General features: G+C 36.8%; 1 protein-coding gene across 1 annotated transcript; it reads right to left on the bottom strand.

Moving 5' to 3' along the window:
* Positions 1–22,124: 22,124 nt before the first annotated feature.
* LOC113765592 (L-type lectin-domain containing receptor kinase IV.1-like) lies at positions 22,125–24,282 on the bottom strand. Its single transcript, XM_027309823.1, has one exon. The coding sequence runs from the start codon at positions 24,206–24,208 to the stop codon at positions 22,148–22,150; it is 2,061 nt and encodes a 686-aa protein (XP_027165624.1). The 5' UTR covers positions 24,209–24,282; the 3' UTR covers positions 22,125–22,147.
* Positions 24,283–24,951: the final 669 nt, after the last annotated feature.

Here is a 24,951-nt window from a genome sequence, read left to right as displayed (position 1 = left end):
AGACGAGTGTGTACTTTATCTCACTCGTTCTCATTTGAATAAATGATATTGAATGATATTGAATGCAATGGTTGCATACGTCGCTGGAGTGAATCTCCTCGACACACAATTGTAAATGGGGGACGCCCAAACTCATAGGCTGACCTGGGACTCGAGCCGGCATGGGTTTGGTCGGGAATCTAGGCGTGCCATGAGACAAATAAGCTCGACCTATTGAGAGGTCTTGCTTGGCATACTCGTGGAGTATTGCCTCATACATGTCTTGCGGGCCCGAGTGGGTGTTCGGTGGACGGAAAGAAGTAAGTGGTGATCTACGGATTGAAAATACCGACCCAGTTGACGGAGTGTCATCGGGGGAAGGTATACGAGTGACATTGGCAAAGCAAGTGGAACTTAGCTCCTGAGAGCTACTATATTCTTGAATTGTTTCTGATAAATTTCCTTTGGTGAATTGTCAATTATTGAAATATATTATTGTTTAGCTCGTAATTGAGATTGTTATTTGAACTACGTGCTTGCATGTGTGATCTTGGCCTCACGAGCGTTTTGCTCACCCTATAAATTTGTTTTCCTTAACAGGATTGAATCTCGGGAAAATGTGGAGAAACCCTCTTGATGTACTTTTATTTTAGGGTTTCTATTATATTTTGGCTATGCCCTTGGTTCGGGTTGTACTTTTGGAATTGAAGTGTAATATTTGGGTCTGACGTATATTTGGGATTTGAGTTGTATTTTGAACACCCCATGTATGGGTTGGATAATGGATGATTGTTAAGTTTGAACGCTTCCGCATTATTGTGTTTATGTTATTCTATCTGGTTGTGACGTTCGGTCTGGCATTAAGTTTGAATGAAATTGCTTGAGTCCTGGCGAGAGCTAGGCAGGCGTACCGCGGATACCCTTTGGTTCGCTTTAGGGAGAAGTGGGGGCGTCACAGTTGGTATCAGAGCGCTAGGTTAGCGCTAGATTAGAGATCTATATGTGAGACATATTAGATACTCTACCCTTAAGATCTGAAACCGGATAATTAAGTTATACCTTAAGAGGTATTTGGGGTATACTAGTGATTGGGTTAGGCATGCTTAAACGACATCCGAACTAAATAGTGATTTAAATTTTTAACCCGAAAAGTGCTATTATTTTGCAGGGATGGAAAACGAAAATGGAGTTCCGACAGCTGACGGGAATGGCCATGCGAATGGCCATATAGTGCCTCCTAGGCCTATCTACTATCGGACTCTAGTTGGGGGAGCTCGAGTACGCTATTCTTCATCTAACAGATATCCCCGATGTGCGTGTAGGGTTATCTTTGCTTACCCGAACCACCTTGTGCTTGCTCTGGACGACGAGCGTCGTCAGCTATTGGATCTTAACAGGGATCTTCAGGCAGAGGTGGACGAACTTAGACAGATGGTTAGTGCTCAGGGTGAGCGGATTGCCGAGTTCGAGGAGGTGATCGAGGGTGAGGTGGCCACATCTGCAGTGGTCCGTGATGAGCTTCAGAGTACTAGGGCTCAACTTACTAGGTTGAGGGAGGAGATCCGTAGTCGGGCTTCCAATATCGTAACTGATGCCACTAGGCTAGTGGATAAGGCGATGGGTGTAGCTCAGGACTCTGAGGAGGAGGATCCTGAGGAGGAGGTTCCTCCTGATAGTCATACTGTGGACTAGGTCTAGGCAGTTTGACCTTTCTTTTGACTCTTTTGACTGGTATAGCTAGAATTAGTTGGGGTGACGCTAAGTGCTGGGACCATTGTATTTTGCATGACTGTGTGGCCTATTTTTGAGGCACTTGCGTTTACTTTAGTCTTCTGTGACTAAAAGTACTCTTGTGGCACCTGTGTGCTATATTTTTGTGACTACCCCATGACTTGCTAATTGTATGAACTTGATATGCTAATGAATGTAAATTATTGTTATTTCCGATGTTTTCTTGATTGGTTCCTATCATCTACTTTGCATCGCATAATTTATTTATTTCTTGCACTAGGCACGCCTAGATTATGGAAGGACTAAGAGGTGGTCGAGACCGTGGTCGAGGTCGTGGGCGAGGGACTAGACAGGCCCAACCTCAAAGAGGTGACCAGGGATCAGCAACTGGACCGACCCAAGGTCAGGAAAATATTGAGGGTAATCAAGTGGTGACTGCCATTAATAGGTTGACTGATATTCTAGAGCGCTTAGCTGATAGACAAGGCTCTGGACCGTTTAACCAATTTGGGGGTCAGGAAAGAGGAGAGGATAGAGCCTTGGAGAGATTACTAAAGTTCAACCCGCCTAAGTTTATGGGTGAACCGGATCCCGAGGTAGCAGAGAATTGGCTTGAGAGACTAACTAACATATTTGCTGCTCTTGATTACATTGAGGAGAGGCGAGTGAATTTTGCCGCTTTTCAATTTGAGGGAGTAGCCTGTGCTTGGTGGGATCTGACAAAAGGAAAATGGAAGAGAACTCAAACCCCCTGGACTTGGGACAACTTCACGAGGGAGTTTAATGAGAAATTTCTCCCACCCTTAATCCAAAAGAAGAGGGAGGATGAATTTAATAAGTTGAAACAAGGAACCCTTACCGTAGCAGAGTACGAGGGGAAATTCACTAAGCTTTCCAAGTATGCCCCTGAGCTAGTGGTCAATGAACGAAAGAGGATTAGACGGTTTGTTCAGGGACTTAATGTGGAAATCCAGGAGGGCTTAGCGGCGGCCCAAATCTCTACATTTACGGAGGTTTTAGAGAAAGCACAGAGGGTTGAGAGTGCAAGATCTCAAGTGAGAGACTTCCACAACAGAAAACGGAACTTTTCTAGCCGAACTTCTGGACAGGCTAGTAAGAATGTACAACCTTCCAAAGCGGGAAGAGGAGATGGAGGAGCAAGGATTACTGGAGCTTCTAGGGGAACTCTAACTAGAGGGGGCCGTAGTGGGACAACTCAAGTTAGGGAAGCACCTTCTACTGGATCGGCTGTGACTCCTCAAGTCACTTGTGGGTATTGTGGTAAATTCAACCACTCTGAGAACGATTGCTGGAGGAAGTTGGGTAAATGTTTGTTTTGTGGTAGTGCTGAGCATTAAGTCGCCAATTGTCCAAAATCACCAAAGACAGGAGGAAATCTCAAAGGCCAGAAAAGTCAATTTCTAAGCAGACCAGTGCCGGAGGAAGCCGACCGAAAGTACCGGCTAGGATTTATGCACTGGACCATCAACAGGTTCCTGAGGCAACTGAGGTGATGGAAGGTACAATTCCAATCTTTCATCGACTAGCTAGGGTTTTAATTGATCCGGGTGCAACTCATTCCTTTGTAAATCCTAATTTCATGAATGGAATAGACTTGAAGCCAATTAAGTTACCCTATGACTTGGAGGTTAAAACACCCATTGGAGACAAAAGCTTAATTGCTAATTTGGAGTATAGGAATTGTGAAATCTATGTAGGGGAACGAAAATTATGGGCCGATTTGATAGGTTTGACGATTAAGGGATACGATGTAATCTTGGGGATGGATTGGTTAGTCCGTTATAATGCTCAGTTAAATTGTAGGACGAAGATTGTAGAGTTGCGTATTCCAGGAGAAGCAACCCTGAAACTGGATGTAAGGGGTAAATTAGTTTCGTCTACACTTATTTCAGGAATTTGGGCTAGAAAATTATTAAGTAAAGGAGCTCAAGGGTATTTGGCTTTTCTTATTAACACTCCTAGTGATAAGGTGAATTTGGAAGACACACCGGTAGTAAAGGATTTTTAAGATGTTTTTCCTGAAGAATTGGAGTCTCTACCCCCGGAACGAGAAATAGCTTTTAAGATCGATGTGATTCCGGGAGTGGCACCTATTTCTAGAACGCCATATCGAATGGCCCCAACCGAATTGAAGGAGTTGAAATTGCAACTACAAGACTTGTTAGAGCGGGGTTTTATACGGGAAAGTGATTCACCGTGGGGAGCCCCAGTTTTGTTTGTTAAGAAAAAGAACGGGAGTTTGAGGCTATGTATAGACTATAGAGGCTTGAATGAGGTCACCATTAAGAATAAATACCCACTGCCCCACATTGACGAGTTATTTGACCAATTGTAAGGGGCGGTAGTATTCTCGAAGTTAGATTTGAGACAGGGTTATTATCAGTTAAGGATTTTGGAAAATGACATACCCAAAACTGCTTTTAACTCGAGATATGGGCATTTTGAATTTGCCGTGATACCGTTTGGGTTAACGAATGCACCTGCTACTTTTATGGATTTAATGCATAGGGTCTTTAAACCCTATCTAGATCAATTCGTGGTAGTGTTCATTGATGATATATTGGTGTATTCTAAGAATATGAAGGATCATGAGAAGCATTTGAGAATCGTTTTGTAAACTTTGAGGGAACATCAATTATATGCTAAGTTTAGCAAGTGTGAGTTTTGGTTAAAAGAAGTGACTTTCTTGGAACACATAATTTCTAAGGATGGGATTAAAGTGGATCCAGCTAAAGTGGAGGCTGTTTCGAAATGGAAACGACCGGAAAACCCTACCGAAGTTTGAAGTTTTATTGGATTAGTAGGGTACTACCGGAGATTTATCAAAGATTTCTCTAAAATTGCTGGACCCATGACTGAATTGACCAAGAAGAATGGAAAGTTTCTATGGAGTCCTAAGTGTGAAGAAAGTTTTCAGGAGTTGAAAAGACGGTTGACAAGAGCGCCTGTGTTAGCTTTGCCAAACGGAAAGGATAGTTTTGTGGTTTACACAGATGCATCTAAGGAAGGACTGGAATGTGTTTTAATGCAAAATGACAAAGTGATAGCATATGCCTCTAGAAAATTGAAACCACATTAAGGGAATTACCCGACTCATGATTTGGAGTTAGCGGCTGTGGTCTTTGCTTTGAAGAAATGGAGGCATTATCCGTACGGCGTGACATTTGAGGTTTTTACAGACCACAAAAGTCTTAAGAACTTATTTTCTCAAAAAGAGTTGAATCTGAGCCAACGTAGATGGATGGAATTTTTGGAAGACTATGACTGCACGATTAAGTATCATCCAGGGAAAGCTAATGTAGTGGCTGACGCTTTGAGTCGTCAAGTACAGATGGCTGGATTGATGATTGAGGAATTCCAATTGTTGGAAGAAGTTAGTTATTGGAATCCTCGATTGGAACCGGGGAAAGTAATTTTGCGGAATATTGTATTGAATTCCACTTTGATGGAACGTATCAAGGAATCTCAAGGAAAGGACACTGAAGTGCAGAAGTGGTTGGAAAGGATTAAAAAGGGGGACAAGTCGGATTTCAACTTGGGAACGAATGGTGTATTGAGATTTCGGAATCGGGTGGTTGTACCAAGGGATGAAGGACTTAAAAAGAAAATTTTAGAAGAGGCACACCGATCAAAGTTTACGGTACACCCAGGAGGGAATAAAATGTACCAAGACTTAAAGAGTCTATATTGGTGGAAGAACATGAAGAAGGAGATTGCTCAATTTGTCCAAACATGCTTAATTTGTCAACAGGTCAAAGCCGAACATCAGAAACCATCAGGACTTTTACAACCTCTAGAAATACCTGAGTGGAAATGGGAGAATATCACCATGAATTTTGTATTGAGATTACCGAGAACACAGAGAGGCCATGATGCGATTTGGGTGATAGTGGATAGATTGACCAAATCGGCTCATTTTTTGCCGATTAATATGAAATACTCGTTAGAGAAGCTGGCCAAGTTGTATTTGGATGAGATTATTAGATTGCACGGAATTCCCGTGAGTATCGTGTCCGAGAGAGACCCGAGATTTATTTCGAGATTTTGGCAAAAGATGCAAGAGGTGTTAGGGACTAAATTAAATTTTAGTACTACCTATCATTCTCAGACTGATGGACAATCTGAAAGGACAATTCAAACTCTTGAGGATATGTTAAGGACTTGTGTTCTGGATTTTGGAGAGAGTTGGAGTAGGTTTTTGACTTTAGTAGAATTTGCTTATAACAACAGTTTCCACTCTTCCATTCAAATGGCCCCATATGAGGCGCTTTATGGTCGGAAGTGTAGGTCCCCGATTTGTTGGGATGAAGTGGGTGAACGGAAGATCTTAGACCCGACCACAGTGCCTTGGATTGAGAAAGCTAATGAAAAGGTAAAGTTGGTACGACAAAGAATTCAAACCGCTCAGAGTCGTCAAAAGAGTTATACCGATAATCGGACAAAGGATTTGGAGTTTACTATTGGAGATTTGGTATTTCTCAAGATTACACATTTGAAAGCAAGCTTGATGTCCGGAAAAGGGAAGAAACTACACCCAAGGTTTGTAGGGCCTTATAAGATTATCCAGCGTGTTGGGAGTGTAGCCTATATGCTGGAATTACCGCCGAGCTTATCTCGAATTCATAACGTATTCCATGTATCCATGCTTAAGAAGTACCATCCAGATCCCTCTCATGTTTTGCAACCAGAGAGTGTTGAGATTGATGAAACCTTGACCTATGAGGAGAAACCGGTAAAGCTTCTGGATCAAAAGGTGAAGGAATTGAGGAACAAGCAGATACCACTAGTAAAAGTTCTTTGGAGGAACCATGGAGTAGAGGAAGCAACATGGGAAATTGAAGAGACAATCAGAGAGAAGTATCCAGACTTGTTCGTCAACCAAGGTAAATTTCGAGGACGAAATTTTCTTAAGGGGGAGAGGATGTGAGGACTCGTAAAAACTATTATTTTTAAGCCCTAATTTTGGCTCGATTAATTATTATTTGGATTTTTGCTACGAATAATACTTTCTAGTCTTATTGGACCTAAATATATTTTATTATAACTTCGTTATAATTTTATAGTGTCTCGTTTCAAAAATTAATTTCCGGAAGCGCGTTTAGTGAAAATAGTGAATTGTGCTTGGAAAATTTATTTGCTTGAGAGTACGATAAGCTTGGAATATTGGAGACTTGTACAATGGTCTTAAAATAGGTAAATTTAGGTTTAAATACTCAAATGATAGTTAGTGGTACGATTGTTACAAGAATTTCTTGAATGTTTCATTTTATCGCGCCTAAATTGGAAATACGCGTTTTCACGCGCGCGTTTAATTGAGGGACTTTAGACCATTATTTTGGGACAATTAAGAGTGAATAATATTTATATGAATATAAGTGCATTAGAGGTTTAGTGCACTAGTGAAATAAACTCGAAAGGAATCGAGCCCGAATCGCGCGCGTACGCGCGCTATTGAGAGTTGACTTTTGCTCCATTTTACACCACACAAATTAAGCTCCTCTTGGAAGCTAAAGCATAACCGACTCTCTCTCTCTTCCTCACTAAAGCAGCCGGCACCCAAGCAGCAAAAACAACCAAGGCTTCTCAAATTTTTCCATCTCCAAATTCTTGCACCAAACCTTCATAGATTCACACCAAACTTCACATACACTTAGCTCTACACTTGGACACTACTTTGAGCTGCAAAAGGGAGCTAAAACTCACGGTTTTTCTGGAGCAAAAAGGACCAAAAATCACTGCCTTGGACATCAACTAGAGTAAGTAATGATCAAGCTTTCAAATTTCGATTTTTGAAAGTTCTAGTATACCTTTAAGCTCTTATTTTCATATGGGTTGTTGTTGTTGTTGGAAAAATTGGAAGGTGGGTTCTATGAACTCCCACCTCTGTGTTGATGGCTGATCTCATGCTTGATGATGTTTATAATGTTGGATTAGTGCTTAAACTAGTGGATTATTGGTGAAAAATTGATGGAAACTCATGATGGGTGCAAAGGCCAAATCTGACCATTTTGTCCCTGTTTTGTTCGGCCACTTTAATGCAAAAATTTGAGGATTTAATGGCTTGATTGTGTTGTTTACAAGTTTTTGTAGTTGTATAAAAATTTTCATTGAAAAATATTGAGGTTTGGTTGGGCAAATGAATTTCTTTGTGAAACTAGTCAAGCTGGAAAACTGTTTCCGTGTAGCTCTGTCCAGCGATAGTGTTTCGGCCGTAACTCTGTCCTCCGACGTCAAAATCAAGTACCGTCGGTGGTATTTGAAACTAGACATCCACACCTTTCCAACGGTATAAAATGCAGATTCTGATTCCATGTGTGTGAGCCGCACCACTCTTTTGAATTCAGCTGTTCTGTTTCTCTGTTCTGCTGGAATGAAATACAGAAGCTGTGATTTGAAGCTCGATTTCGAGCTAGTTGTGTACTGAATTTCAAAACGTTTTCTTTTGAGAAATTTTATCCCTATGAATGTATTTTCCAACACTATCAACCATGCTCAATTCTGAGTTAAATTGAGTGAGTCATGATCAAAATACGGTGACTGCCCTGTTCTTGAAAACCCTTGGATTTGGACAGATTTGATGTGAGACTTGTTGTGGTCTTACTAAATGAATTTCTTGGTGCTAAACACCTACCAAATGTACCATGTATGTTCCTTAGACTTTTCTTGCACAAATGAACCATGTTTGGAGGTTTTCCTTAGCCGAATGTTTGGAAACGGAGAGAAATGGAGCTAAAGGCAGTTTTGCCTTAGTAATTTCAAAACTTTGGTTGATTGATTAACCACCTTCCCGAAGGTATTTTTCCACGAAATTTGATAGAGAGATACCCTTCATATAGGAGTACTATACTGCAAAATGTGGTACCAATCCAAGTCCGTTTCGACACCTAACTAAAGGTCCAAATTCGGAAACCCAAATCTGGAAATTGTTCAACAGTCTTGAATTTTCCCCAACTTTGAGCTACCATATCTTGGTGCTCGAAACTCCGATTCTCGATCCGCTTGTTCTGTCCTAAACCTTACTTGCACCTCTAATTGATTTATAAATTTCAAAGGCATGTTTGCAACGAGTGGATTCTGCCAAATTTCCAAAGTTAGCGAAAAACCAACCCCGGCTCAATCCTGAACATTCTGGAACAGTGATTTCAAGCTCATTTTTTAGTACATTTCACATAGATTCATGGAAACGTGTCTTCTAAGAACTTTTAGTACTTTTCAAGAGGTTTCCAACGGTATAAAGTTTTCCAATTTTAGACTCGTATCGAGTGAGATACGATTTTTCAAAGATCCATATCAAAACTGAAATTTTCCAACTTTCAAGGAAATAGAGTTTTCCAAGAACTCTTTATTCTTTCGACATTATGCAAACGTTTTAACCTCGATTTTCAAGATAAAAATCCAAATGCTCCTGTACTTTATGAAACGCCACTCGAATCTCGATTTACAAGTAATTAAGGTTCCTTTTCACAAAATTCCCTAGATTATAATAGTGCACGAATTATTTCTCGATAATTGGGTTGTGTGAATAATAATTCACTATTATTTGCTCAGGCGCACACGAAGACCTTCAAGAGGATCCCACGGTGGACGCTTGAATTTTTCTTCACCTTACTTGCACTTAATACTTGGTGAGTGTCAAGTGTATGAGTACTTGATACGTGCTTAACTGTTATGAATGATTACTGATTTTAGGAATGGAGACGAGTGTGTACTTTATCTCACTCGTTCTCATTTGAATAAATGATATTGAATGCAATGGTTGCATACGTCGCTGGAGTAAATCTCCTCGACACACAATTGTAAATGGGGGACGCCCAAACTCATAGGCTGACCTGGGACTCGAGCCGGCATGGGTTTGGTCGGGAACCTAGGCGTGCCATGAGACAAATAAGCTCGACCTATTGAGAGGTCTTGCTTGGCATACTCGTGGAGTATTGCCTCATACATGTCTTGCGGGCCCGAGAGGGTGTTCGGTGGACGGAAAGAAGTAAGTGGTGATCTACGGATTGGAAATACCGACCCAGTTGACGGAGTGTCATCGGGGGAAGGTATACGAGTGACATCGGCAAAGCAAGTGGAACTTAGCTCCTGAGAGCTACTATATCCTTGAATTGTTTCTGATAAATTTCCTTTGGTGAATTGTCAATTATTGAAATATATTATTGTTTAGCTCGTAATTGAGATTGGTATTTGAACTACGTGCTTGCATGTGTGATCTTGGCCTCACGAGCATTTTGCTCACCCTATAGATTTGTTTTCCTTAACAGGATTGAATCTCGGGAAAATGTGGAGAAACCCTCCTGATGTACTTTATTTTAGGGTTTCTATTATATTTTGTCTATGCCCTTGGTTTGGGTTGTACTTTTGGAATTGAAGTGTAATATTTGGGTCTGACGTATATTTGGGATTTGAGTTGTATTTTGAACATCCCATGTATGGGTTGGATAATGGATGATTGTTAAGTTTGAACGCTTCCGCATTATTGTGTTTATGTTATTCTATCTGGTTGTGACGTTCGGTCTGGCATTAAGCTTGAATGAAATTGCTTGAGTCCTGGTGAGAGCTAGGCAGGCGTCCCGCGGATACCCTTTGGTTCGCTTTAGGGAGAAGTGAGGGTGTCACATATATAATGATGTATAATATACTATTTTAGTATTTGTTATTTGATTATAATAATACACATATACAATAATACATAACTATAATACTTACCATTTTATACATAACTAGGATTAGATAATAAGTATAAGTGTAATACTAAATATTAAAAATAATTAGTAATTATAATTTAGACATTGGTTTATCATTCAAGTTTGGATTATTAAATATTTGAATGTGTAACTTTTAATTTGCAAGTCTTAGTATACTCTAAATTTATATTACATGTACAATATGTGAATTTATATTCTCTAATCACTAATCTTGTTTAAATGTAGACAACTAAGTACTATGATTAACCAGTCTAAACGAATGTATATGAAATGCATATCAATATATTAGTGTATTAGCATTCACCATTGAAAGCAATCAAATTATTTGTAAATTAAGCATTTAAGCTATATAAAAAATATGAATAAATGTAAGTGTAACGCAATACATCATTAATAAATTATAAATGACTAAGTGTATACAACTACACAAGTGAGTCCCATTTAATTATGTGAAAATTACTATTCAATTCGGTTATAACCAATTTCATGACCGTTTAACCGAATTGAATTCGGTTATTCCCTTCAAAATTGAAAATGGTTTAGAGTTTTGCAAGTGAAATAATCAAATTTAAATAACCTAATAATCGAATTTGTACCGAATGCACACCCCTATTCTTTGCGCAAGCTCATAATTTACCTGATAGGAAGGGCTTGGGCTGTTTTTCCAATGGTTGTGGGCTCAAAATCTAATGGGTGCTTGTTGGCCGTGAGAATAACATGTGGTAAATGGACCCAATTGCTGTGGTAACAAGTGGGTCTCCCATTCAATGACTGGATAGTTTAGTTATTTTATGCATATTTATTGTATTTAATTAAAGATTAGTTTTTTGTACACTGATAATAGATAGAGTATGTATAATGCAAACCAAAGGATGCCCTTTTCCTTTATGAATCTATTCATTTGCATTTTTTTTTTGTTCGGTGGCCAGTTCATTGGATTCTGATTATCTCGGATTGACTCAGTGCATGCTCAAAAGCTTTAAGCAATAATGAACTTACTCGGCCATTCCAACAATGCACTCTGGGCGGGAGTGAAAAGGACTTACAACGATAGTCATTTGGTTCTCACAGCAATAGATAAAATGGTAATGCAAAGACAAAAGAAAAGAGACTGGATTGAAATTGACATGCTGGAAGTGCATAGGAACTTTCACCTTTAGGTTTATGTAGATGCACATAAAAGTAATGAGTGAATATTGTTTAAGTGGCAAGGAGAAACCAACTGTTGTTATGTCAAGAAGCAAGGTGCTTGATACCCTTATGTGAAGTCACAGGTTCGAATCATGTGGACGAAGAAAACAACATTAGAAGAACCACCTCGAAAGGGGTTCAATAATGCTTGATTCCAAATTAGTCGGATCCAATGCAGTCACCGAGCACCAAAAGGTCTTAAAAAAAGAGTGAATATTGTTAAATGGTTTGTGGTGGGGGCTCAATGTTTTCTTGTGCTGTCATACATATGTTCTAGCGTGGTTAAAATTACAAAACTTAAACTCGGTTGAATAGTTGGTGCATGCATTAGAGATTTTATTGCAGTCATCCATGGTAGATGTAGTTTTTTTTTTTTTTTTTTGGCTTTTAGGCTAATCTAGCTAACTCTTAACTTTGCCCCTAATTTTTATTGAGCAGAGAGTTAGAAAGAGAATAAGGGTTAAGCACATCTTCTAATAAATTTTTCATTAGATATACAACATTTTGTGTGAGAGTTTCGATTGATAGGCTTTTGTTTGAGCACAAGAAATTAGTAAAGGCGCTTATAAATTGGAACTATGATGTAGGACATGCAATTCCAGTGCATAACAAAATTCTTAGTGAAGCAATTTAGCTACTAAAATTACATATTTAGAAACTAAACTAAAAAAATGTTGACATTAACATATGAATACGTGCACTGTTCATCTGCTTGTTTAACCCGCTGCAATTTTTTTTAATATTCTTCTATGTTTCAATCTCTACCAGTCAAAGTCAAATAGAGAGATTTTGGCCTTGGGTTGTTTCCTAGAAGAAAGCCATCCTCAGGAATTGCATCTAATTTTTGGTCTGAGGAATGTAGGCTCAATTAATGCAAGTGTACGAGTAACAACATTCATTTTGATAATAGTTGTGAGTGTTCATGTCTCCTCAATCTTGCATATTTTGAGAGTTATTACCTAATCATTAAATAATTAGCTAAAACTTGTGGATGATTTCTTCTACAAAAAGATAGCGCACTGATTTCTTTAGGTTCCTGAACGTGTAAATAAGGTACTTGAATTAACAGTTTAAGGTGGAATTTGATTCCTTGAAAGAAAGAAAAAAAAAACAATTTTGTCAGGATCAAGCGCTTACCATTGCACCAAAAGCTATAGCTATTAGTGAAGGCGCAACTTTATTTCCTTAACCACAATGGCAGCGCAAAGCACCGTACCACGCTCGGCCAGCATGAGGGTCTGCACCCCTGGGTGCCACGGGCTGGGCGGTTAGTCCCGTCGAACCGGGATCTGAGGGATGTTGCTGATTAGGCCAACAATCCCTCCCCCAGCAACAGCCAGGGAGATTCGAACCCGCGACCTCGCTCTGATACCACTTGTCAGGATCAAGCGCTTACCATTGCACCAAAAGCTATAGCTGTTAGTGAAGGCGCAACTTTATTTCCTTAACCACAATGGCAGCGCAAAGCACCGTACCACGCTCGGCCAGCATGAGGGTCTGCACCCCTGGGTGCCACGGGCTGGGCGGTTAGTCCCGTCGAACCGGGATCTGAGGGATGTTGCTGATTAGGCCAACAAATTTCTATGCAGTTGATCATACTGCTCGATGAGGTTATTTGTTTGCTGATTTTTTAAAAAACTTTTTTTATTTTTGAGATTTTAGAAGCTGTGAAGAAAATAGAAGGTTTTGAATCCATAACCTTTAATTCTTAGAACTAGTAGTTATTTGTTTGTTATGACGTCGAAGGTTTTTATATAATCTATGTAATAATTTCTATGGAGTACAATAATCCCGCACCATAGACAAATCATTCAAGCAGGACATCAAGTTAATGGAATAAGCATGGTCAAGAAAGCATTAAGTCCCACCACCAACACTGTTAAACTCAGATCGAATAGCGACTCGGTTAAACTATTGGATCAAGGGTCAATTGGTCGGATCGGTTGGATCAATCTAAAAAATTCATTGACATCAGCATGATGTCATAATTATTTTATATTGTTATAAGTTTTAGAAATATTGAAATTAAGTTCTTGATTATATTTCGGTCAACTATATAAAATGTTCCAAAAATATTAGGCTTGCATTCAAATATACACCTAAAAATTATATATAAAAATATGAATCATGTTTAAAATATGTTCTTTCTCCAAAATTACTTGAAAAACCAAATTAAAACAAATCATACCCAATTCAAATTAAACCAAATTAAAATATTAGGCTTGCAATCAAATATACACCTAAAAATTATATATAAAAATATGAATCATGTTTAAAATATGTTCATTCTCCAAAACTACTTGAAAACCCAAATTAAAACAAATTATACCCAATTCGAGATATTTTTGTTAGAAATATGGCTTTTTAATACAAGTCAAAATCAGTGATGATAAATTGATCAAGGATGAAAACTTCTTGGGTTTAGAGATCGTTTAGGGGTGTGAGTGATTTTGGTGTTTATACTAAGTGGTGACGTTTTTTTTTATTCCTATTAATAAATGAAAGTTTTATAATTTAGATACCTCAAATTATGTTTGAGAAAAACAAGAAAGAAAAATTTGAAAATGAGACCAAAAAGTCGAACTAGGCCATTAGTTTGGCCGATTTTTGGTAATTTGACTGATTTTTTACCAAAACAATTTTATACTGCTAACCAATTCGGAAAGAAGGTCAATTCATGGTGAGATTAGTAAGACCCGCTTGTCTGGTCCCAGTCTAGCAACACTACCCAGCACTATCATGCATCTAATTTTCTTTTAGACATTTTTGTTTTGTGTGGAAGTAAACAGATTTTGGTAGTTTCTATTAACTTGTAGTAGTAACTAGGGAAGCTCCTATTTGTTGTATGTGTTTAAGAATTACCATACATGTTATATCTTATTATTATATGGATGTTGGTCAAGAAATTTTATTAATAAACAGGTGGGAGTTGACATCCTATACAAGGGCACACAAGAAAACTATGTAGCCTTTACATAGGGTGAGAGGAATTTTGAGAGGTGAGAGAGATTCAATTTGTATTCTTATATTGGATTTATCTCTATTAATAAAGGAAGAATTTTCTTTTCATAAAATCGAATCATATTAAATCTGATGTGTTATTTATATTTTATACTTGTAACTTGATGTCATTAAATCATTGCGTTCTTAATTTTTTAGTAGTGATTTATTCTGTTTTGGATCCCAACACTTTATAGGTACGTATGCTAAAGATTGTTGGCAAAAGCCAGTATATATTTCACAATTGAGTATTTTTCCTCTCGAAGATGTTTCACGATTAAGTTTAGAACCTAGACAATTGCCTACTGTGTTATTCAACCAATACATGCACTTGCTCATTTTTCCCATTGACATGCCAACTAACTGCTACCAGATAATCCCATTCATAATCAACCTAATCACCGCACAACTCACATGCACGGCATTTGGACGTTTCCCCAGGTGCATGGCATCTGGCATTTTCCAGCATTTTATCAGTATGAAAGTTCTCGGTCCAGTCTTAACGATTGTAGGTGCAAGATTTTTATGTCATACTGGCCAAGAAATTGACATTATTGTTACATCAATTACATCACTCTAAATCAAGTAGAGTACTATGTTCTTGGGAACATACGCAAGCATCGCCTTAGTTGGGTATTGTGCTTTCTTTCACACAGGAAATTAGCTTGGTCCACGGATTTATCATATACGCTGTCATGAATCGATGTGGCGTATGGTCACGTGGCTTTATTTAAGGGGATAATTTCAGAAACCACCCTGATGTTTCTGACTATTTCACTGGTCTCTCTTTAAATTTTAAAAATTATACTAATTTCTTTTGAAATTTATTATCTTGTAATATTTAAATCCAACTAATAATTAAAAAATGACATTAGGAGAGAGTAGATAATATGATTTCATCATTACCCTGATCTATTAAATTGTTTAATTAATCTAATATCTGCGCAAACATTAAAGAAAATACTAGAATTTGATATTTATCGTTAAGGATTAAATCACATATGGCATCAAAATAGTATATCATTTCATATATTTTACTTAATGTAAGATTTAAATTATTTTTTTCAGTTACAAAACGATTATCAAACATGATTAATTACAAATAATCAAAAAAATTTGTAATCAAAATATTACAAAGAGTGAATTTTAATACCTAAACATATCAACAATTAACCTTAATATGTTGACAAGAATATTTATGATGTTAAAGTTTGTTCTCTGTAATATTTTGGTTACAAATTTTTTGATTATTTGTTGTTTATCATGTTTGACAATGGGTATAAAACTAAAAAGAATAATTTGGATCTCATATTAAGTGAAAAATATAAAATGATAATTTGATCCATAATGATAATAACAAATTTTAGTATTTTTCTTTAATATATGGGTAGGTATTAAATTAATTAAATAATGTAGTAGATGAAGGACAGTGATGGAATCATATTATTTTTTTTCTCCTAATATCACTTTTTAATTATAAATTGGGTCTAAATATTACAAGATAATTAATCTCAAGGAAGGTTAATATAATTTTCGAGATCTGGAAGGAGGTCAGTGAAATAGTCAGAAACCTCAGGGGAGGTTTATGAAATTATCCCTTATTTAAGGCCTTCAAGACCCAACCGACCATCTTTATAAGTACTACTTAATGGGGCTTCACGCGTCTACTCGAGGTTGTCCAGGTTTTTTTTTCATCTGGCATGTAATATTCCTAATCTAAAAAGGATAAAATTAGTTGGAGAAGAAGACATTAGGGAGATTCTATAGGAAAGAGAGATTCTATAGGAAATGTTGGCTGGATTTTTGCCCAAGTGGTGATGTAGAGAGATAAAGGGACGATCTTACACTTGTTAATTAGTTTATACAGGGTGAGTTATGTTTTCAGATGATGCCAACTTAGACAGCAGTTGTACTGGTAAATCAGAGTACAAACAAAAAGATTAGCAAGTTGGCAAATTATTTGCTAACTACCCTAGAAATCGGCCAAGCTTCACTTATGTTAACAGCAATAGTCAAACAGTAGACTATCTACAGATAGCAGCAATTATTGAAGCATAGTATTGCAGTGCCTGCAAGTGAGCATAGGAAATGTGAAGGCATATCAGTCACTCGTTTTTTTTTTTTTTTCAAACGATAACAATTATATCAGTCACTCGTTAAACAAAGCAATAATTGTTGACAAAGAAATTAGGGATAATTTCAAAAACCTCCCTTGAGGCTTCTGACAATTTCACCTAGTACCCTTGAGATTTTTAATATTATATTTGCCTCCTTTGACCCTACAAAATTATCATAATAGCATCAATATATTTATATTTTTCATGCAATTAAACAATCCGCTCCTAATCTTGTTCATATGAATGCATCACACGATTAGATATTTAATGAAAACAAAAATAAAATTCACTCATGAAATAACCAATTATATTCTAAATACAATTTTAACATATTACAAGTTAATTTTAACTTTGTTTGGAGGATCTGAATATAAATAGAAAAATATGTAAGTTGAAGGTTTGGAAAGGATAGGGTTGGTATCAGTACTCCAACATTTGAATGATAGGATGTCATATTAATGTAGTTATTGAAATTTTTTGAGTTCAACAATACTGATTTTTTTTAAACTTCGATTGAGGATTTAGAATTAAGGAACTGATGGTGGTAATGATCATTGTGATAATGGTACTAAATTAAGATATGGCAATATGAAGGGTTTAAAATAATAGAGATGAGAGTTGAAAATAGGTTTGAAATTTAGTGCATTTTTCATATTTTTTAAATAATTTTATAAAAAGGAAAAATGAACATCACAATTTCACGAGGGCATTTTGGGTTATTCATTCAAAATTTTGACCATTAAATTTTTTTTGTTACCAAAATGGTAAACTTGGAGGAGGTATGTGTAATTTTTCAAACCTTAATAAAGCTAGATGGAATTGTTAAAAGCTTCAAGGGAGGTTTCTAAAATTATCCCAAGAAATTATACATGAGTAATGGACAACAATAACAAAGGCAGATGAACAATATCTGGACCAGAAGAAAATTCCTTAACATGATTCTCTTGCCTTAAAACTAATAACCAAAAACCATCTTTTCCAGGAAATCAGATCTCAGTGAAAACTGAGATTTTTTCCCTTTTTCACCTTCAAAGTTTGTGCACACCAAAAACCAAATTTAATCACACCAAACCATTTAAATAGCTTGCGAGAAGTCAAGCCATTTGCACATGGTAATCCAAAGGATGATAGTTCAATCATAGCTTACGCAACCAAAGTGTAAAACTCTCGCACCATACATGCAATAACTTAATACCTGTATAATGACAACACCATAATCCCCATATACACAAAGTAAGGATACTGCCCTCCCAAATGACTATAGAACCATATTTAAAGAAGCCAGAAGACCAAAAGGCCAATAATAAAATAATCAGGAGGGAAGAACATGGAGTGGTGGCTGGTGGGTCTGGCTGTTGGTAAACAAATCAAGAAATGTCCAGAAGGCATATCCACTAAAAAGGCAAATCAAGAAATGGCTGTTGGTAAACAATAATTTTGATCCGTTATCTTTAAGGTTGTGCCCAATTTGATTCCTTACTTATCATCATCTTATCAATTTAAGCTCTTATTTCTACAAAATAAAGTTAATATAGGACTTTTAATAGAAAATTACAGAACTTTAATGGATACGGTCATGCACATAGCAGGTGTGCCATTAAGATAAAGAGGAGCAGAATTAAAAAAAAAAAAAAATCCGTAAGTTTCGATCAGAATTCTATCAATTTCCATCTCCTAACTTTCCCACATCCTTACTTAGAGCCCTTAACTAATAAATCTTTACTAATCTTGGTATATAAGAACGATTGATGTTGTAATCGTAGGACTAAAGCAGCAAGTGATTTTTGTCTATCCCATTAGTTCTACATTCATAATTTCTATATTACTGATATTTGAAGGAAATTATTAATGAAGAGCTCCAATTAGGGATATAGGTAAAATGGGAGAGCAAAATCTATGGAATTGCAATTGGTGCTTGCGTATGTGGACTAGACTCCTCTCTGTTGTACTGGAGAGAATTTTTCTACAATTGTACTCCAATAAAATTGATTTGAAAATTGATTTAAAAAATTCACACCATTCATAGTATGTTTCATCCTTTTTATTAGTTATACATAAAATTTTGTAACAATTTGACTAATTTTATCATCTAATTAATCATTAAAAATTTTTCTTACACTTTTGGGCCATTTTTCACTGTTCAATTTTTTTTGTATAAATTGAATGCCAAAATATTCTCAAAATTATATCATTTTTTAGTATGTTGATCTAGACATCGAAAGTAAAATAATTACACAATCGGATGATTTTAAAAAAATTATAGTAATTTGGATATAAATAATTGGAAAGAAATCCAATGGAGAGAATCCTAACCCTTTTGTATGCATGTGTTTTTTCATTTTTTTCAATTCAAATCCTTTGTGTTCAAGAGTACACATACTGTATAACGGGACTGACTTCTTGGATTGATTTCATTTTGTAAAAAATCATGGTTAAATTGGCAGGCGGTCACATCTTATGGACCAAATTAGACAGATCTCAAAGATAAAGGATCAAAACGATCATTTTGACATATCCATTTAGTTTTATCAATCCAAGGCGTCAATAACGTGACATATCCATTTAATTTTATCGTCCAGAATTCAAAAAAAAAAATGCAATTGCAAGTTATAAGGAGAAAATAAAAAATAATAAACATTATATAGGTTAATATTTCAGATTAACTATTAAAATCAAGACAAAAAAATAAAAGGTATGAGTTCAATTTGCTGGAGACCATATGAATCTGATACTTATTGTGGTGCTATAAATGAAAAACACAGTTTCCATTGATTGCAGTCATATCTGGCTAATCACATTGCAAATGGATCAAGGGCTTTTACAATTGCCAATGATAATTGCAAACTCCAATCTGTGGCCTAATCTCAGTGGCGGGAGCTACAATTTTTTGTTACAGGAGGCGATCGTATGTGTACTAAAAATTATATTTTTACTAATGTAATTTTATAGTTTTAACTTGTATGTTGATTTCTTTTATTTTTTTACGCTTAATCATCCAATCTCTGATCTAATTGCCCTCAAAGGAAAAGTTTTAAGTCAAATTTCTATATCAGCAAGTCATCTTGTATCATTATATTATTGTAACAAAACAATAGTAAAGGCAAGGGTATGAAACTTTTATGGAAGTTGTATGTCTACTGATAAATCGAAATATGCAATGGCTGTATACTGATATAACTACTCAGTTTTATCTTCTCATTCTTACAATCCTATGGGGAAAAAAATATAATTTGACTATTCTCCAGTATCACACTTTGAAGAGCAATCATAATTCAAAGTGCAAATCAAAAGTACACATATAATACTACTAATAGATGTAAATATTGTTTATATGTAGGATGCAGCGGGTTGGGTATTCTCGAAATTCCTTCTTACCAAACTCTAACCCGCTTATCTAAGTTTTTTATCAAACTTTATCAGGTAACTTTATGGGTTTTAATTACTTTTACCAAACCCTCTTACGCACGGATTCAGATTACCCATTGGGAACCTTCTATTTATTAATCTAAATAGTTTAAAGAAAAAGAAAATTATCTTTTATCAAACTAAATTAATTTATACATCATGGTAAATCAATGCACTATATTGAGTCTTAAATTTGGACAGAGCCATAGAACTTGCATATCAAAAAATGAAGAGTTAAATCAACATTCTTCCATTTTTAATCACAATTGTCTCCATTTGAGAATTCCAGCTAAATCATGCCTCTAGCTATTACAATTTCAACAAATATCGAAAAGAAGATTTAGACAATTGTTCACAAGGTCATTTCCAAATAATGAGTTTTATATAAAACATGGCACAAAACACTTCACAAGACAAATATGGAAAACAAAAATACAAACTAAAGAAAAGAAGAGGGTTATGGGTTGTGTAACGAGTTGGTTTAAAGTTATGTGCAATTATACTATAAAATTGAGACCGAAGAATATATATAGGGTATCGGGTATTGGGGTATCAAACCCTCTCAGGTTATCTATCTGTAATCTTTCATCAATACCAATCTCTAATGAATAATCCATTAGTCATTTAATTGAATTAACTATCGGATCGAGTATCCACGGGTATTAGGTTTTACCCTACCCATTGCCATTCCTATTTATATGTTTACAGAGAGAACAATTCAAGACATGCAAATCTTATTTGTTTAAACTTAACATATAGAAGATCACATATATAGAACCAAGTGCTTGAATTGAAAATCTCATACCCTAAAACTGAAGTGATTATTTGAATCTCGTACCCTAAAGCTGAAAATTATAATGAAATGATTATTTGAAAGGTGTACACAGTTTAAGTTTGAATTAATTTTTCTTGACGTAATAGATAAAGTTTTAACAAGTTAATATGTAATGCTAAAATGATTAATAACAAGTTGTATCTTATAGATCAATTAACTAACTAGCAAGGTTAAAAATATTTAAAGAACAAAAGTTCAAATTTGGTGGTGTTGGGGGAGGGGGGGGGGTGGGAGCATCGAGAGAAAGACTCTTAATAAAAATTTCCAAAATCTCTAACAGGCTAATGGAAATTTTTCAGAACTCGGGAGCAGCTCACTCCTAGGCTCCTAGCTTAGACATTGCTTAAGCAACCAGCCTATGGCCAACAATTGTAGAAACCCTCGAGCCCTAACAAGCTCATCACTAATTTGAATGTACCCCTTGGAGGAGAAACGAGTTGGTTGGCTCAAAGAAGAGAATTTAAGTAAGAAAATTCGGCTTCAAATCTTTCCACTCACAGTATAATAATGAAAAAAAAAAAAGTTTAAACATTTGTTACAAAGCATGTCATGTTCCTATGTCTTACGGATCACGGAAGCTGTAGACAACTCTTTGTTTCATTTACTAAGGATGCGTTTGATAAAACTGAAGTTTAAAATTTGAATCTATTAAATTATTGAATTGTTAAACATTAAATCTAATACATTTAAATGTATATCATATTTAGTGATAAATGAATAATTATCACTTAATTTTGGAAACAAATTTTATCCAAAAAATTCAATATCACTTAATAAATTTAAATATTTAATTTTTTATTATCAAACGATTTAAATATATTAAGATTTGAATTCATTAAATTTAAAAATTAAATTAAATTATCGTACAGACTTAGAAAAGTCTTCGGGCCATAAGATTCCGAAAACTTGAGGCATGAAAGAAATGTTGCGGGTCCACTCCCAGGTCGTCAAATCTCGAAAATATCTTCCCCCACTCAAAGGCCTCGCTCTCGGTCCTGTTAATCCAGTATCCCCTGGTACAAACCACAAAACATGTTCTAGCATCTGATACAAAATTTAGTGCTCATATGTCAGAAAAATGCATTCAACAAAATAATTACTGTAGTAGAAGCTCTTTTTTCCTTTTTCTTTTTTCTTTTTTTTTTTTTAAATTTACAAAATCAGAATGATGAGCATCTTAATTGCCGACCACCAGAGAGAGTAGAGTCTGCCACAGAATGTGAAAAACGTTTCTCTGTGGAAAAAGCAAATGACGATAAAATGTTTTCAAAGCCAGCAGGGTGGGCGAAGCCAAGACCAACAGCAGAAACGCCCATGGCTAGTGATGATAAATCTGGCAAGGCAACTGATCCCTCCAAGTACAACAGAATTTGCCTCATACTCGGCCTAATCTTTGGTTCTGAATGAGAGCATAACAAGCCTAGTTTCAACACCAAGTCTGCTTCCTCTTTCACAAACTCAGTACCCAACTTTTGATCAACCGCCTGGAGAATATTGCCTGCTTTCCAGCACGAAAATACCCAATCAACCAAAATGACCTTCTCTTCTGGTGCTGCTTGGGGTTCTATTGGCCTTCTTCCGCAGGCAACCTCCAGCAAAAAGGCCCCAAAAGCATATACATCAGTGCTTGTTGTGGCCCTCCCTGTCCTGCTATGCTCAGGAGCAAGGTAGCCAAGAGATCCCGCTACATGGGTGGATTGAGGGAGGGTTCCATGATCGTATAGCCTTGCCAGGCCGAAATCTCCTAATCTTCCATTCAGTTCACTATCTAACAATACATTACTTGCTTTCACATCTCGGTGGATCACTACTTGCTCCCATTCTTCGTGTAGATAGAATAATCCGGATGCTACACCTTTGATGACTCGCAATCTTTGGCTCCAGCTGAGGATATACTTGGGTTGGTTGTACAAAAACTTGTCTAGACTACCATTGGACATGAACTCGTATACCAAAAGTAACTCTCCTTTACGCCGACAATAACCCAAGAGTGGTACTAAATTTCTATGGCATAAGCGACCAATACTGACGACTTCTGCAATAAATTCTCTCATTCCCTGTCTTGCTTGATGAGAGACCTTCTTGATAGCAACCTCAACCTTGCTTGTTGGCAGAACGCCTTTGTAGACCCTTCCAAATCCGCCTTCCCCCAACATCTCCTTTTCTCTGAACCCCTTGGTGGCAATGTATAAATCTTTATACTTGAACCTGTGAGGCCCATAAGCAAGCTCCCATTCTTCCAGCACTTCTGCAAACTTCCACTTCCTCCTTAGATAATAAGCTACTCCGGATATTAGTATTAACAAGAAAAGCATGCAAATCGGGGGCAATCCCACAGTGAAAAATTCAGATACTTTCTTATGTCCAAACCGAGGTAGCTTGGGGAGCCGAGAGAGATCAAGAGCCTGCGCAACGCCATTCGTCCTGAAGCTCCATCCAAGTATAAAATGAGATGATCCTATGTCGCGTGGACTAGTGGCTGCAGAAAAGCCAACATACATGCTCTGCTGAAAAATTGGCGAAAGATCATATGTCAAAGACAAAAGAGGAGTATGTGGTTTAGATGCCGCTACTGGAGCTAATTTAACATCGATTCTCCTCGCCACCCCGTCGTATTCGACCCAAAGTTGCATATCTTGACCGCTGCTAAGAGTTAAGTTGTCAAATAAATTCTTGTTATTAGCCTGGTAACTTGCTGGCTGGGATACCTTGGACGTCATAGAGTTAATATCAATACCAACATGGTTGTCATTGATATCTTCAAAATCTGGGTTTTGGATAGTGTCAAGCTCCACCGCAAAAACGTGATTTGTTCGATTTCCATCGGTGCTTGTGTTGAAGAGGCCGAGGAAACGAGTGGAGGGCCCTTCTGCAAGGCCTCTTGTTGGCGCAATCACGAAAGCCATTCCCGGACCAGGCATGCCTGGTACTTCAGCCAGGATAGCAAACACAAATTGGGTGGAAAAGGAGAAAGCTGAACTATTAGATTTTGTCTTGAATTTGAGGGGATTAGGATAGAAGGCGTGCCCCGTTTGTAATTTGGTGGTGTTGGTTATCCTTAGGAGGCCATTTTTGGTGACCGTGGCTAATCCATCCAGGCTTAGATTTGATGATTGAAATCCTTGATAGATGAACCCAAAATCGTCAGGAGCTGCTGCACCAGCTCCTATGTGAACTACTAGAAAATTGGCTAAGATAGCTGTTACTAGTTTGGATGACATGACTAAAGACTTGGATGCCAATTGCCAAATCCTTCTCAATTTTGTAGCCTATTTATCTTATTATCTAGCGTTGTAATGTCTCACACACGAGATACGACAAGAAGTTTTCTTAGTTTCCAACGTGCGTCAAGCAAACGTTAATTGTCTTAAAAGCCTTAATCAAAGCCATATGACTCTACGCCATGTAGCTTGAATTAATCTGGGACCTACAACTTTCCAAGACTAGACCGAAGACTTTGTTTGCAAAAGTCGACGAATTGTCCAACACTGGACCGGACCGGGAGTAAGTGCGGTCTTACCTAATGGTTGGTGAAGTTTGCAGTCATGATTTGATTATTCATGCATCGAAGGTTAAGAAACAACCACGTTTCTCACTCATGAAACATGCGGAGCTCCGAGGATTTCAAATTGACCCGATAAAAAATTTAACGCAAAATACATGCGTATTGATCGGCTCAATAATTTGTCCTATACTTATTGCATAACTATTGATAACTAAAGGGCTAACTTTGCTTTGTCCGCAAATTTTATGCATTATCTCACTTTGGTATCTGAACTTTGAAATGGAATACTTTAATTCTTAAATTTCAAAAATTGTTCCACCTAAGTGAAAATGTTGATGGAATCCAAAAACCTAACGGTGTATCAGTGGATGTAATGATCATGTGTCATTTTGTAGGTGTTAGCAGCCGAGAAGATGAGGGCATAGATGTAATTTAACTCTAAATAAAATATAAAACAAA

This window comes from Coffea eugenioides, chromosome 3, assembly GCF_003713205.1.
Source record: "Coffea eugenioides isolate CCC68of chromosome 3, Ceug_1.0, whole genome shotgun sequence".
NCBI classification, from domain to species: domain Eukaryota; kingdom Viridiplantae; phylum Streptophyta; class Magnoliopsida; order Gentianales; family Rubiaceae; genus Coffea; species Coffea eugenioides.
The sequence above is the reverse complement of the archived record's forward strand: the minus strand, read 5'-3'. Positions and strand labels throughout refer to the sequence as shown.

What these genes read in the sequence shown, in the direction of transcription:
- LOC113765592 (XM_027309823.1), bottom strand. Translation starts at nt 24,208, where the DNA reads ATGTCATCCAAACTAGTAACAGCTATCTTAGCCAATTTTCTAGTAGTT.